This window comes from Diabrotica undecimpunctata, chromosome 4, assembly GCF_040954645.1.
Source record: "Diabrotica undecimpunctata isolate CICGRU chromosome 4, icDiaUnde3, whole genome shotgun sequence".
Taxonomy (NCBI): domain Eukaryota; kingdom Metazoa; phylum Arthropoda; class Insecta; order Coleoptera; family Chrysomelidae; genus Diabrotica; species Diabrotica undecimpunctata.
In genome coordinates, this window is record NC_092806.1 from 96,615,574 (window position 1) to 96,631,988 (window position 16,415).

The following is a 16,415-nucleotide window of genomic DNA, read 5'->3' on the forward strand; positions in this document are numbered from 1 at the left end:
AATATAAATATTGTAAATGTAAATAAACCCAATATTAAAGTTTATTTTTAGAATTTTTTTTGGATTCTTCGTCATTTAAATATGATAAGAGTAAGGTTACCAACTTTTAAAGTTCAATAACAACTGTCTTTTAATCCATTTACCATATTTCATCACAATTTTATAACCAAACTTATCCATGTTTGGAAAATGTATTTAAAAAGAACGTTTTAAATGATTATCTTGTTAATCTAAATTAAGTTTTGTTGTACATTTATGTTACAAACTGTAAACATGTAAAATGTTTTAACCCTCTATAGATAGTGATTTTTTGTTGTGTGTATAGATATATTTTTTTTATATAACAAAACTCAAAGAAAAATGTTTTCTAGGACGATTTCAAGAACAAACATATGTCGGACAGCATATCAATCTTTATATTATTCTACAATAGGTAGTCGAAAACAGAATTTTCATAAAGAAGATAGCTCAACATTTAAAGTAAAAAACATTTTAATAGGTGGATTAGTAACTGGCTGTATTGGATACTACTTAGTAGGTAAGTAGTGTTTTATGTACGCAGTTTCGTTGAAAATAACATTTAAAACAAGGAGTTTGGTCAAAATTTCCCATATGATATAATTCATATTTAAGTACCACATACTTTTTTTGATATTTACCACTGTGTCTTCTGATTAAACAAGAACAGGCATCATACTAGTATTTTGTAATTTTCATTAATAATTTCATAGGTATTCTTATACATTTGACTTAAATATTTTCACTAACATTTAGTAACAAAATTATATTCATACCACAGACAACTTGACCACAAGCAAAATATTCTATTGTACCTATTAAGTTTATAAACCTAAACTGTATATTAGATAGAATAAATAATACATACATTCAACTATTTATTAATTATCATCCAAATACATGTGCCAATTGGACATTGCCACAACATGATCAATCTTTCCCTGAAAGAAAAATACTTAAATATATTCTTTTTTTAATGTTTCTATTTTTCACACCTTGTTAAATATAGAAGTGTTAAATATATTTTAAAATTAAGGGTGCAATTTATGCTACATATTTGGCTTTACTTCTTTAAAATAAATATTAAAGTATATTATGTTATCTAACGTAGAGGCACCACTTATGGCCACTTTAAGAACTTTTTTAATTATTTATCTATTGAGAAACATGTAGGATCAGCGCTACTAGGACATCAACTGATCATAAAGATTCAATTCATGATGAAAATATTGTAACATTTTATAGTTTGAACTACAAAAATTGTTGCTTTTGGCCATCTGTTTCTACATTTAGCCATAGAGTTTCCCCACTTTTGGCCAAAAACTAGTTAAAAATAGAGCTACAAGTTGATATGTATATGGTTAAATATTTATTAAACTACAAAAATAGGTAAAACAAAATAAATTTTTGGTAAGGCAAATGACTAAAAAGCAATGGAACAGTTTGTAAATTGTGTTTATGATTTCATATTTGTTTATAAATATCTAGTTGACCTGGAAAAATAGTCTTAAATTTTTTTTTGTCGCTGGCAATGGGTTCAGGTAGTTTTCCCAAAATGTCGCCTTTACCTATAATGTAAACGCCATTTTCTATAGGACAAAATACAGTTTTCTCTTCATTAGTACTTTTGAAACATTGTATCTCATACTCTTCTGATAAAAAGCTACCTATAATGTTGACAATATATTTATGTTATCATCGATCTTTTACCCAGTTACTTAAATCTGGCAAGCACAAACTCTCCCAATTTGAGATCATTGTTATTGAACATTTCAATATTTTCTTGTTCTGGTTCCATGAAGTTAACATTATCTCCACTACTACCAGTTTCCTTCCAGTCTTCCTGTTCTTCTTCTGAAGAGCCTGAATCTAGATCTTGTTTTTTAGGTTTTGTCATTTTAAGTTTTAAATAAATATAAGGTTGAATGCTCGAATAAAGAAGATGATCTAGGGATCGAAAGTACTTGGGCAAGATTTAATTAAACTGTGCTCGATATATGCCTTTTATCTGATCAAAGTTCATTTTAAGTTTTGTTTTATGTTAAGTTTGTTAAATTTTTTAACCCTTTTTTGCCCCTTCATCTATTTGTTATGCTCTCGAACCTGCTTCCTTTCCTGCTTTTGTTTTTCTTTATCATTTCTAAGTTTCTCATATTCTTCATGATCCTCCACCCACTTGGTGTGTATTCTTTTTTTCTTTGACCGGTTCCTTTTGTTAAGGGTAATGGAGCACATTGTAAAATACAAAGAAAGAATCGGTTTTTGTACAAAAAATATTATGTTTGACTTCTTTTACATTATCTGGACAAAAACTGATATCCATTCATGCTATTTCTAGCATGTGATGTGGTTAAAATTATATGTATGTACTTCCTTTTGTGATTTGAAACCAAATACTTTACACCCATTTTTTTTCAATATCTTTCCATTCTAGGTTTCTTCTTTTTGTTGTCTTAAATTGGTTCAGGAGAAGCACATCAATTTTTGATTCTAAATAGTTAAGGAAAACTGTGGCTTCAGTGTTAATATCTATCTTTAGTTGGAAACATATCGGGTTTTCTCAATACAATTTTACTGTAGTCCACATTATTTTCTGAAAAAGAATACAGACCTGTGACTTTATATTCCGATATTATATTTGAGGTCATTTTTGGATCATCAATCAACTGAGCCTGTGCCATTATTTGATTTTCTCTGCAAAATTTACTTAAATTTAGGGTCAGATTGAATTTATGTCCATCTAAAACGAGAAGAACAAGCAACTCTATTTCAGACTCCTTTAGGTAGGCTACAAAAACATTTAAAAAATACTCAAAAAAATATTTTGCAGTAATCCAGCCTCCTAGACTTTTCCATAACCCTCAACTTTTAAGCCGGGTACACACATGCCAGTAAATTGGGAAAGTAGCTGGCATGCCAGTTGCTGGCATAGGCCAGTAACTCGCAAGCACAAAACACATTTGCTAGCAATTTGCATGCCAGTAGCTCGCTTGCCGATACTGCGATTTAAATTAAAAGCAGGGTCGATTTTGACACATGCCAGTGCTAGTAAACAATCGAGTGGTTTTTATAAGTACTTGTTTTGTAATTAATAAGGTATTCGGAATGAATTAAACAAGCAAATATTGCTAATGACCACGGATATTGTTAGAAATTTAATAATGAATGCGAAGCGGAACTCAAAAAAGAGAACAATTTGGGATTTTGGTGTATAAGCATTGTCACGGGCTATTTTATTTTTATATAGAGATGATTCAGAATTCCAAAGACACTTCAATTCTCGATATATAGCAATAAGTTTGATGGTTTTTTCATCACCCCAACGAAACATTTTTTAAATTAACAAGTTTAAAAATAAAACGATTAATTTTTATCACCAACATAACAAATCTAACAATTCTCTGCTAGCTACTGGCATGCCGATGCCTGTAGCGATAGCGCGCGTTCATACATGCCAGTGACACTCCCCACGTATGCGCCTCGCATCTTACAGCATACCACTAGCAAGAAAAGGGACACAACAGTCAATACATCGTGAACAATCATTAATAAAAGCGTGCAAATACTAGCATTTGCAGATGATGTTGACATAATCGCAAGATCAAGAAGAGAAATAATAGAGGCATACAACCAAATAGAACGAGCTGCACAAAATAGTGGTCTTAAAATCAATCAGACCAAAACAAAATATATGCAGGTAAGTAAAAACGCAGAAATAAGGCAGCCACAAAATATAACAATAGGAGAATACAACATTGAGGGGGTAAAAAACTTTATATACTTGGGATCCCTAGTCACGTCTGATAATAACGTTGCGGAGGAAGTGAAGAGGCGAGTATTTATTGCCAATAAATGTTACCATGGCTTAATTAGGCAACTAAGATCAGATAACGTCACAAGAAAAACAAAATGCCAAATATATAAAACCCTAATAAGACCGGTACTCACATACGGCTCAGAAACCTGGACACTCACTAAAAGAGAGGAAACGTTGTTAGCCACCTTCGAAAGAAAAATCTTGCGACACATATATAAGGGCACAAAAGAAAACGGAATATGGCGAAGAAGATACAACTCTGAACTATACAAAATATACCAGGATCCGGATATTATAACATTCATTAAAATAGGACTGCGTTGGATACGACATGTAGAAAGAATGGAATAAGGCGAAATACCAAACAAAATATTCAAACAGATGCCAGTAGGAAAAAGAACAAGAGGAAGACCGAAGCTGAGATACTCAGAACAAATAGAAAATGATATAATAACCTTAAAAATAAAAAACTTGAGAAAAAACCATGAAACGGATAAGAATGGAGAAGAATCCTGGAACAGGCCAAGACCCAAAAAGGGTTGTCGAGCCAGTGATGATGATGATGACTAGCAAGAAAAATCAAATTCTTTTCGATTAGCTAGGATGAAAGTTAATGTACACACTTGCCAGTTGAGGACAGTAGCTGGTGCTTGCTAAGTACTGGTATGCCATCATGCTAGTAACAGGCATGTGTATCTCCGGTTTTATGAGCTGTTTCACACACAGCGGTCGGAATCCTGTCATATTTAACAATTGTTAAAGGAGGAGCGATTTTCTTTATGCATTCACTGTGAAAAGCGTAGTTACATTTTCCTTATCTGATGAGGTTCGTTCATCATAGATGTTTTTTCCTCACGGTCCAATTACAGTACTACTTTTTAGGGCTAAACAGAAACATGTTTCATCCATATTATAAATCCTTTTCTGATTATCTAATATAACTGGTAGCACTCATATCGCTTAAATTCATATGAACCTGGTTGAACCATTTACGTATTTTCTCTTCAGTTACTGTGCGTCTCTACCACCGTGAATGTACTTATTCTGCTTCTTTTCTGGGAAAGTTGCTTGTGTCTGTTAAAGAAGCTGTAACACAAATTTTTGCCAGGGCGATCATTGACAAAAGGAGTTTTAATATTTGCCTTTTGAAAAAGTTTTTGTACTGAACTCAATGACCTGAAATAAAGTCTTTATCAATTTAAAACCCCATCTTCGCACAAGTTAAAATCTATTCAACTAGGAGGTCTTCAGTCTGCTTTCCCAAGTGTTGAGTCGAATATGCATTCCTGCGGATATGGCTTTTAAAGCCAAATTTACTTTTTAAGGTCAGTACTGCAATTTCGGATTTTTACCTTTTCTACTTTGCTTTTATTATTCGTCAGTACGTTTGGCATTTTCACTAAAAGAAATAAAACAGGTATATTTATTTAAATATGCTACATTAGTAGAAAAGTAAACTGGCCAAAAGTGGATTTTGTTTACCTTATGGCCAACCTGCTGGCCATATTTAAGTACCCATAAGTGGGTACTTAAATAGTGATTTTTTAGTTTCCACTTATGACTCCCTTAATTGTTCCAAATGGCATACTATTAATTATAATGAAATATAAAAAGTGTCTATATATTTTATTTAGCACTTCCAGTGCAGAAAAATTATCATATAGTAATGGATTGAAAATGATGATTTCAGATATCTTTGTAACAATAAAACACTGAAAACTTTGTTTTCAAAACTTCCACAAATTTTTATTTTAAATTATTATCACTACAGCTGTTTCGGCTGATTGCCTTTCTCAAGTGATCTGTTTTTGGCATGGGTTTACACTTTATAGTCTCTAATGAAATAAGTTGAGGAGGGGAGAACTGTTTGTCTCAAGCTGGTCATTCAGAATTATATCTGTGTTTTTTAATTTGTTGATTTCCATAGATTCTAACAAAGATAGCTTAAGGCCTTTATTTTGAATGTGTAGAATTTTAAATTCGTCATCAAAAGAATGATTATGATCTAGAATGTTTAATGCTACTTCACATTCTACACCTAAATATTCTAAAGTTTTCTGATTATTATGTTGGGGCAAGTTGTGTTTAAAACAAAACTGTTAACAATATCGAAAAAAGTATAATTGCAAAATCTATCACAGATGTGTGTAGTGAAACCAAAAATTCCTGTTACAAAGAGAATAAAACAGCCATTTCAATTAAAAATAAATCAATAGAAAACAACATAGTGTTTACAAAAGCAGACAAAGGTAACACTACTATTGCTATAGATAAAATAGAATATAATAACAAAACAATAGAATTTTTAAATAATCAAAACATTAAAACGTTACACAAAGATCCAACAGAAAAGTATCAAAAACAAATTAAGCTAGCGTTAGAAAATTCAAAATCAATAGTAAATCCAATAGAACAGAAATACCTCAGTATCATGAACCCACAGCCTCCTAAATTATACTCTTTCATTAAACTACACAAACCGCATCACCCAATAAGACCTGTAGTGTCTTTTTATACAGCTCCGTCATATAAACTTTCAAAAAAACTGTTAGAGATTATTTTAGAACACACTAAATTTTCACCTAAATTTACCATAAAAAATACAATAGAACTAGTTAATAAAATACAACATTTTCAGTTACCTAACAACTCCAGATTAATTTCATTTGACGTAAAAAATCTTTTTCCTAGTATCCCTCCTACAGAAACTTTTATTCTAGTAAAAAACCTTTTAGACCAAAATAATACAAATCCAATCATTACATCTGAAATTTTACATCTTCTTGAAGTTTGCATAAACCAGGACTACTTTGAATTTAATAATGAATTATATACAAATAACAGTGCAGGACTTATAATGGGCAATCCTCTAAGCCCATTGCTATCAGATATTTTTATGGATCATCTAGAGACAAAGATTTCAAAACATCCCATATTCAAACAGTTTTTATATTGGTGGAGATACGTAGACGATGTACTGGTATGTTTCACAGGAACTAACAGGCAACTCGACCAATTTCTATCTTATATTAATTCTCTTCATAGTCATATTGAATTTACAATAGAAACAGAACAAAATAAATCCATAAATTTTTTAGATTTAAAAATTACCAAACTTAAAAACAAACATGACTTCTCCATATTTCATAAACCTACCCATACTGACACGACTATTCACAATTCATCATCCCATCCCACACAACATAAACTGGCAGCCTATCATAGTATGTTACATAGATTAACAGCAATTCCTATGTCAAAATACAATTTTGAGACAGAATTAAATATCATTAAACAAATAGCAGTAAACAATGGATACAACGAACAAACAATTAATAAAATGTTAAATCAAAAACTACACAAGAAAGCCCTGAACTTAGTATTTCCACCACCAGAGAAAAAACCCAGTACCTTCTGCTCGATTACATATACAGGCAAAATATCAACAAAAATAGCCAAACACATAAAAAAGAAAGGAATAACACCAGCTTTCAGAACAAATAATAACCTAGGCAAATATATTAAAAACAATAAGAGCCAACATAAAAAACACCTACACAGTGGTGTGTACAAACTTAAATGTGGCGACTGCCCAAAAACTTACATTGGTCAAACAGGTAGAAATTTTAATAAACGAATAGCAGAACATAAAAGGGCTTTCAATAATAGAAAAACAGATTCTACATACGCACTTCACCTTCTAGATCATAATCATTCTTTTGATGACGAATTTAAAATTCTACACATTCAAAATAAAGGCCTTAAGCTATCTTTGTTAGAATCTATGGAAATCAACAAATTAAAAAACACAGATATAATTCTGAATGACCAGCTTGAGACAAACAGTTCTCCCCTCCTCAACTTATTTCATTAGAGACTATAAAGTGTAAACCCATGCCAAAAACAGATCACTTGAGAAAGGCAATCAGCCGAAACAGCTGTAGTGATAATAATTTAAAATAAAAATTTGTGGAAGTTTTGAAAACAAAGTTTTCAGTGTTTTATTGTTACATAAAATGAATTTCCATCAAGTAACGGTCGAATCCATCAATCAGATATCTTTCTTGAAAATTCTAAGAAAATTCATTAGTAGCTTGACACGTGCAACACGCTACCACTCAAACATCAACAATGAAATGAATAGATCAGTTAGATAGGTTTATATCACTGTTCCCACTTACTATGGAATTATTGGACATGTAAGCAGCTTCAACCTTATTGGCTGATGAACGCCATCCGTATTATCCAACTAATCATAGTGAAATGGCCATAGGTGGGGTAGTGGCCATAAGTGGCACCTCTGCCCTACTTGCTGTGAAATTTGCTGTACACTTCTAAATTTCAGATTTTAACTAGAGGGGAATAACAGTACAAGAACCTAAAATATTTAATTTAGCTCAGCCTTAACAACTCGCTTATATAAACATATTTTAATTTTACTTAAACCAGTATCAAAATTGTATGCAGAAATATTGTGATATATCTAGATCAGAGTTCCGAAGAAACATATAAGTTACACACTATATTGTACATTACAAATTATAAGAGATAGGAAAACCCAAAACTTTGTTCTAAAGTCTACCTTCATTATAAAGCAGATATAAATTAAGAACACCAGATTATGTGTCACTCACTCACTCACTCACTCACCTCACTCACTCACTTCACTCACTCACCTCATTCACTCACCTCACTTACTCATCTCAATCACTGCTAAATGCCTATAACTCCATCAATTTTACTCCGATCACTCTGAAATTTTAACTGGACACTTGAAGAGTTATACTATTGAATAAAAAATAAATAAAACAAAATTCAAAAAAATATCTCACCCCCCTATTTAATCTTTTATGATAATCGTAACTTAAAACTTTAAAATTTAAAAAGTATAATTTGAACTAAAAGGTAGACAAACGCGAGGTTTAATCCTCGCGATAGGTAAGTTTTCACATTTTCGTCATATATATATATATATATATATATATATATATATATATATATATATATATATATATATATATACTACACTTTTTTATATTAAAATATGACGAAAATGTGAAAACTATGTATATATATATATATATATATATATATATATATATATATATATATATATATATATATATATATATATATATATATATATATATATATATATATATATATATATATATATATATATATATATATATATATATATATATATATATATGTATATATATTATGTATAGTGTAATCAAATATTATTGCTAAGTCTGTATAAATTCTTATTTATGTACCTCTATTTACAAAATTTAATACAGGTACATTAAATTTATCCCCTTTAACTTTTAACTGTATCTGTGTCTATCTTTAAAGAGTTACAAATTTCGATAATCTCATCTCTTATAATGTGTAATGAAGTACATATGGTTTAAAAAAGTAGGCCTAGTACCAAATGGTGTCCTCATTGTTCACAAACGTATTAGAATTTTTTAGTAAAACAGCCTGTAGATAATTGTTAATTATTTAGGTAATAAAAAAGTTGTACTGGCTAAAGAAAGTCCACAATCAGATAAAAGCGATGCAGTTCCTGGAAATTATAGATCAAACTTGCCAGTGTATAGTTTGGATGAAATCGCAGCTCATAATTCAAAGTAAGTCAGTCACATTTACGGTAACATTTTAGAATTTTTTTTATTCGAATGCTTAACTGACTTTTGCTCTGTACCATATTTTTCGATACTTACATATGTTTGTATAAGTACTATTCTGACAACTAGATTACTCTTATATCTTAATTTCTACAACTCTACTAATAAATGTATTATAATTCTCTAAGAAATGGCATCAAGCTTTTAGTAGCGAGATTAATGCACAAATAGGCAAGAAATACAATTCTTGGAATTTATAATTAATTTTACCAATAAAATATAGTTACAGAATGTCGAGAAACAGGACAGCCAGAAAGATACAGAACAACTGCATTTGAAAAAACTGAGATAATAAAATCCCAAACAGACGTACGAGACAGAAATAACCCAAACTCTACAAACATAGACAACATAGATAATAATTGTGGGAAGCAATAAAGGCAAATGTTAAGTATAAAAAAAGATAATTGGTAAGAAAAACCATCGGGCGAAATATTAGAATGAATGTAAACGGGTCACAAATGAAAAAAACGAAGCATACAATTACATAGAAAGGACAAATAGAGAGGAAAGAAGTACGACGTGTGTGAATAAAATATGATAAAGGCAAAAAGAATCGAAAGTGACAAGATACAGAAAATAGTAATAAATTTTTAAAGAATCGATTTAGTTGAATATAAATAACCCCGACATTTAAGAGAATGATATAGACTCTGTTGACTAAAAATAAGGATAACATTCCTAGCGATTAGAAAACTTTGATCATTTGCACAATCTACAAAAACGGGACAAGCGGAAGGGTGAAAATTATTGCGGCATAATCTTCTTGTGCTCAACTTACAAAAACATTTTACAAGTTAAATCAATTTTATGAATTCAAACAGTTATATGATTCAATCACCAGAAGCCAGTAATATTACACCTTAAATAGTTTTAAAATAGATCCAACTAACAAAAGCAACAATGGACTTGACTTAACAACACCAACGGCCTGCGTGCAATGAATTTGTTCTGCAAGCTTTCAAACATTTAAAAGGTCGAAACAAAGCGATGGGTTGGTCCCGAAATTGTTCAAACGAGCTTTGGAATATGCCATAAAACAGTAGACTGTCAAAAGAGCCAATCTTCTAATAAACAAATCAGTACAGCGTGCCCCATACGCCATTGACATTAACATCATACGCATGGCAAAGGACGCAACGAAATATATATGCAACTGAAAAGGGCGATAAAAGAGATTGGACTAAAAATAAACATTCAAAAGACACAAAAATTAAAACAAAAAAGAACAGGAGAAAACAGGAACGAAATTGTAGCGGAGGACAATATTGAAACAGTTAAAAGGTTCATATTTCTAATAGTCGAATTAAATACGGAGGAAACAGAAGAAGCAAACATTAAATAATAATAATAAAAAGCAATATTTCTCGAGAAAAATTCTAGAAAGTCGCTTTCTCGAGTTCTTATATATTACTCATCGTAATTTTATACCGAAAATCGATTATTAAGATCTATAAAACTATTATTAGACCACTCATAGATAAGCTATGGATGTCGGAACGGTCGATTAAAAAAAATTCCAAGGAAGATCTTTGGACCGTTCAACGAAAGTGAGATATGGAGTTTCACATACAATTATAAACTACCAACTGTGTAAGGGAATACGTATCTCAGAATTTGCTCAGGCCCCAGAGACTTTGATTAGCTGGTCATTTATTGAGGATAGATGACGAAAAATAGCCAAGAGATCTAGACAATTTAATGCAGGGCAGAAGAACCAAAGGGAGGCCAGGGAAAAGATGTGAGAGTGAAATGCCTGTAGACGTACAAAACCTGATAATTATTAGAAATTGGGGGTTGAGCGACACGTGCCGCCAATGTTGGAGGCAGAAATTTTATAAGGTCTACACAAAATTTGGGCTGTAGCGCCATTGGAAGAAGAAGAATTTTTATCTTTTGTATGTACAAACGTTTCTTGTATACATTTTTTTCTTTGACCGAATGTAGCCTCTATATTTTATACTAATTACTTCATACAAATTGTTTCTTTCCCTTTTGCGTAACACTAGTTTGATTTTATTATTGATTCAAACATGCAGAACTACTTATATAATTTTTACGATTTTAGAGAAACAGGAATATGGGTAACCTATAAAGAAGGGGTTTATAACATCACAGAGTTCGTTGAAGGACATCCAGGTGGAGATCAAATTTTGATAGCAGCAGGTAGTTCAGTTGAACCTTTTTGGATGTTGTATGGTATACATGAAAATCCACATGTTTATGAAATTTTAGAATCTTATCGAATAGGTAAATCAAATTTTGTTATTATTTTATGCGAGATATTTAATGAAGTTTTAGGCTCGTCTAGATAGAAAATATAGAGTAGTTTATTATTTCTACACAAAGCTGAAATTTGTAACTGGATTATATGTATGTGTCTTTGCTTGAATCTCAATATATCAGAACCCTTGTCACATATAAAAATAATATGCAATAAAATGTTTTTTTCAGGAAATTTGAAAGCAGATGAAATGAAACATATTACTTCAGATATGTCAGACCCATATTCAACAGACCCTAAAAGGCATATAGCATTGCAACCAGCTTGTGTCAAACCATTCAATGCTGAATTACCGCCAGAGCTGCTAGTAGAAAGCTTTTTAACGCCAAAGTAAATGTAATTCATTTAATCTTAAAATATGTTCATTATCTTTTGTTTATCATTTTATCGATCGTTGAGTACAGTCGGCGTAACCCAAATGTAAATGCTTTTGGTTATTGTGGAGTTTTTACTGAAATTCATTCATATATCTCTGGCTTTGGTCGGTGGTGCAATAAAGAAGAGAGGGAATATTGGGATAAAAATATATTACTTTTAATTATTTTGGAGAAGGTGGAAAACATAAATAACTGGGTAAGAAATAGAAGAGTAGAATTGAATGATCATATAAGCGGAATGACAATAAATAGAGTAGTAAAGACGGCGAACAACGGTTCCTCAATAGGAAGGCGATCAGTGGGAAGACCACAAAAACGATGGAACGACAACTTACTGGAGGCACATTGTTTACACAAAAAGAATAATAAGAAAAGGAGAATAACATTATTGACATTTTATTGAAAAATCATTAGCTGCCAAAACATTTTCTAATCTTATTGACATCGGCAAACTTAAATGGCACGTCGTAAGAATCTGCGAGCTTTTCTCAAGACGTTAATATGTAGTTCACCGCGGTTCGCAGATCTAAAGTGTCTTTGATATATCTTTTTGATTAAAACCACATACATTTTTAATGGGCTTTAAATTGGATGCACATGGATTTTTTTGCTAACCAAAGTAAAATATTTATGTTGTTGTGGATCCACATGCTCTGAACTATAATAAATTAAATTATACCAAATTGATTACTTACGTGTCGGAAGGTAAAATACTGATTATAAGATTTTTATGTAATGCTCTGCTTAATCTTCCATCAATTTGCCAACACATGTAGAAGCCGAACCTATAACTTTCTCCGAATGTTGAGTTTTTAGAACGCAAACTGCCAGAATTCTACTATGGGGATTAAAAAGTCTTTTCATTGGAGACTACTCCATTATTCCAAAATTTCTACCCGTGAATTAAACATTTATTTGCAAACTCGACTCTACTATGCGTATTTTCTGCAGTTAAAAAACTTTGTGAAGCCTAGCCCGGTTGTTCAATCTAGCTTATTCGTAACGACTTTGAGCTTAAATTATAAAAAACCTGAAGAACTTTAAAATATATAAAAACCTATTAGTATGAAAATACAACTAAGCATATATGGAAAGGAGCAGAAGGGATTGAGGCGAAGGGATTAAGGCACGGGCAAAGGTGTTTAGTTCCTAAACTTAAATTATATACTCGTGAGTTTTTTTCTCGTTTTCGTTACTTTTAAGATTTCTCATTAACATACCTCATTAATATATAACTATTATTACAATTTTTAAATGTATTTAAATTGTATTATTCATAACGTTTTTAGTGAACTTTTCTACGTTAGAAATCATTTACCCGTTCCAGAAATTAATGCAGATAGTTACGAATTGGAAATAGAGATTGAAGGAAAAAATAAAGTAACAGTTTTTACGTTGGACCAATTGAAGAAAATGCCAAAACATACCATCACTGCCACTATCATGTGCGCGGGTAATAGACGAAGTGAAATGATAAAGGTAAAGATATTCTATAATTCTGATTCTTTAGAAATTAAAGTAATAGTTAAAAATCCTAAAATAAACCTAAATAAAAATAGTAGATATCTTATATTTCGATGAAATATGTGATGAACTATTAAAGAAAATTGATGTCGTATTAGACTAAAATCTAATCTGTTCCACTTCGTATTTTAATCTGGTTCCCGTTTCGAAGTATAACGTGAGTATAACGTATTGTGTATAGCCAGCTTTCCTGCATATTTCTGTGCTGCCTATCATTAAGTTATGACTGGTAGCTCTATTACACACCAGACTCTGTAAAACACAAGTTTAATCTAAACAAAAATATATTTGAAATAAAAAAATAAAATTAACTTTTTTATAATATGTCCAATAAACAAAAATATGAATTCTAGTGAATAAGATCGACGGTGCTACATTCCGCTGTTGTTACCTGCGAAAAATAAATATTGGCGATACTAGGATGGTTGAAGCAGATGGATAATTTATTGGTCAATATCCAAATACCGAGGAAGACTAATCAATACTTAGTCTAGGTTAGAGGTGGCCAATCGATCACTACTCGATACGGACAAGGAACGGTAAGCGATCAATCAATACTTGATCGCCGAAGGGAAGTACGGTTGGATCTTTAATCAATACTCAAAGACCTGGGGTAGGAGCTGCTACCAGATCAGTACTCCGGCTTGAGCTCCCAGGACGGTTGGTCTTTGATTAATACTCAAAAGCCTAGAGGGCTCCGCTCCGAACTCGGTTCGTTGTTGCGGTGGACGTCTTTTTATATCTTTGCTAGTGTTACATCCCTAGTGCGCATCGATGGCAGTGGTAGTTTGTCGGTGGGAGTGCATGCGTAGAGAGATGGCAAGTCGGCGGTAAGCGCCGGCGATGCTATCGTTACAAAATGTACATAAAAATATGGGAGCTTGACTTAACGTCGACTCAGAACGATTAAGTGTAAAGGAGCTGTTCTACACAGATTACGACTTCAAGATTTTCCAGGGCGTTCGAAACGGCGACCTGCGCAATGCCTTTTTATTTTGTAGTGGAAATAGAACAAAGATCATTCAGTACCAAAAGCGGATACATCACTTCTGAGCTACATGGGCAGCTTCACGTTGTACACTAAATGAAAACTGTTTGCTGTACTCTCAAAAATTAAAACATATGTTTTTAATTTGGAATAAACTGCGCACAATAATTATTATTTGCAAGATAGTAAAACTTTATTGTTAATAAGATATTTAACGGACATCCTTTACAGTTCATCGATATTCATTATTTTTGTCACGTACCCTTAACAGATGATTTCATAAAATAATGTATTATTTACATTTTGATTATTTCCTGATTCCTTTTATTCTCTACTATTCCGGAACTACGAAAACACTGTGCGATAATGACAACGGCAAATTAACGTCCAACGGATTTTTATGAGAAAAAGACCAATATTTTTCGTTGTAATAATCTGAAGGGCTACTACTATATCCTGTTAAAAACAGATTATCATGGTAAAGTTGGATAACCAATGAAGATTGTATTAATAATATTCAATAAATATATAACTTTGTTGTGGGAAACTAAAACTATCTGATTGTAAACTTATATCAGTTTTTATTATAAATTACATGTTTTATTTCAGATTAAACCTGTCAAAGGTTTAAATTGGGGAGCAGCAGCTATCGGCAACGCTACTTGGAGTGGTGTGTATTTACGCGATGTTTTGTTACTTGCTGGTATGGACGAGAACGACCAAAACTATAAACACGTGCAGGTACCTGTAGTTTCTTTTTTTCTTTACAATATTATACAGTGCTAGCCAAAAGGCCCCTCTGTCGTATCTTTTGAACGGTTATACTTATAAGAGGAACATTTGAAGGAAGGAAATAAACGGATGTAGGTTTCTTAACTAGTCAGAACAGGTGAATTAATAGTCATAGCATAGATGACGTTACAGAGCAACGGCAAACGATAATTTTAAATGAGTACGTATATCGAGTAATATCTCGTTTGTAAGGTTTTGAAATACTTATCTAATCGTACTAATTTTGTTTGAGTTTAAGCTAATTTTGAAGAATAAATTAAATAAACACAAAAATTGTGGTTTCGCTACCCTCGGGGGGAGGGGACCTTTTGGCTAGCACTCACACACCAGTTGGCGCTACAGCCCTTCGTGAGCCTTGGCCTGCTTCAAAACATTCTTCCATCCTTCCCTATCGAGTGTCTGTTTTCTCTTCTTGGCTAGCACTATATATCTTAATATATCGCACATTTATAAAAATAGTGTCACAACTCAAAAAATGTTAATTTTGAGTTACTTCCAGATATGTACTGTGTAATACATATATTTACTGTTTAATAACATATGACTACTTAGGCTACTTTTCGCTTGAGGATTGAATTGTTGTTAAAAGTAATTAAATAGTGAAAAATCAAAATATACCTCAACATTTCATAATAGTACAACAAGTTCAAGTACCTGGGATGTGCTACGTCTGGTTGACTGGACCCTTAAAACAGGACCCTTAAAACATCAACCGCAAATACATAGATTGGAGGCCTTTGAAATGTGATTATATTGAAGGATCCTCAAGATTTCATAGACGCTGTATACCTCAAATCAAGAAGTGCTACATAGAATAGGCAAGAAACGAGAACTTTTCAATACAGTGAAAGTTAGGAAAACATCATACCTAGGCCACATACTGAAAAATTAAAAAAGTACAACTATGCTCAACTAATAGTGA

At 31.8% G+C, this 16,415-nt stretch overlaps 1 protein-coding gene across 2 annotated transcripts in view; it reads left to right on the forward strand.

The window, feature by feature from the left end:
- The window catches only part of shop (sulfite oxidase), a 31,925-nt gene continuing 15,510 nt past the window's right edge, over positions 1–16,415 (forward strand). Inside the window, exons 1-7 of one of the 2 annotated variants that reach the window (XM_072529956.1) lie at positions 1–18; positions 372–538; positions 9,348–9,471; positions 11,597–11,778; positions 11,983–12,142; positions 13,479–13,668; positions 15,311–15,442. In XM_072529956.1, the coding sequence (XP_072386057.1) occupies positions 17–18; positions 372–538; positions 9,348–9,471; positions 11,597–11,778; positions 11,983–12,142; positions 13,479–13,668; positions 15,311–15,442 (957 nt within the window). In that variant the 5' untranslated portion in view covers positions 1–16. Of the gene's footprint in view, positions 19–66; positions 96–371; positions 539–9,347; positions 9,472–11,596; positions 11,779–11,982; positions 12,143–13,478; positions 13,669–15,310; positions 15,443–16,415 lie in introns of those variants that run through there. The other variant, XM_072529955.1, reaches the window with a different exon arrangement.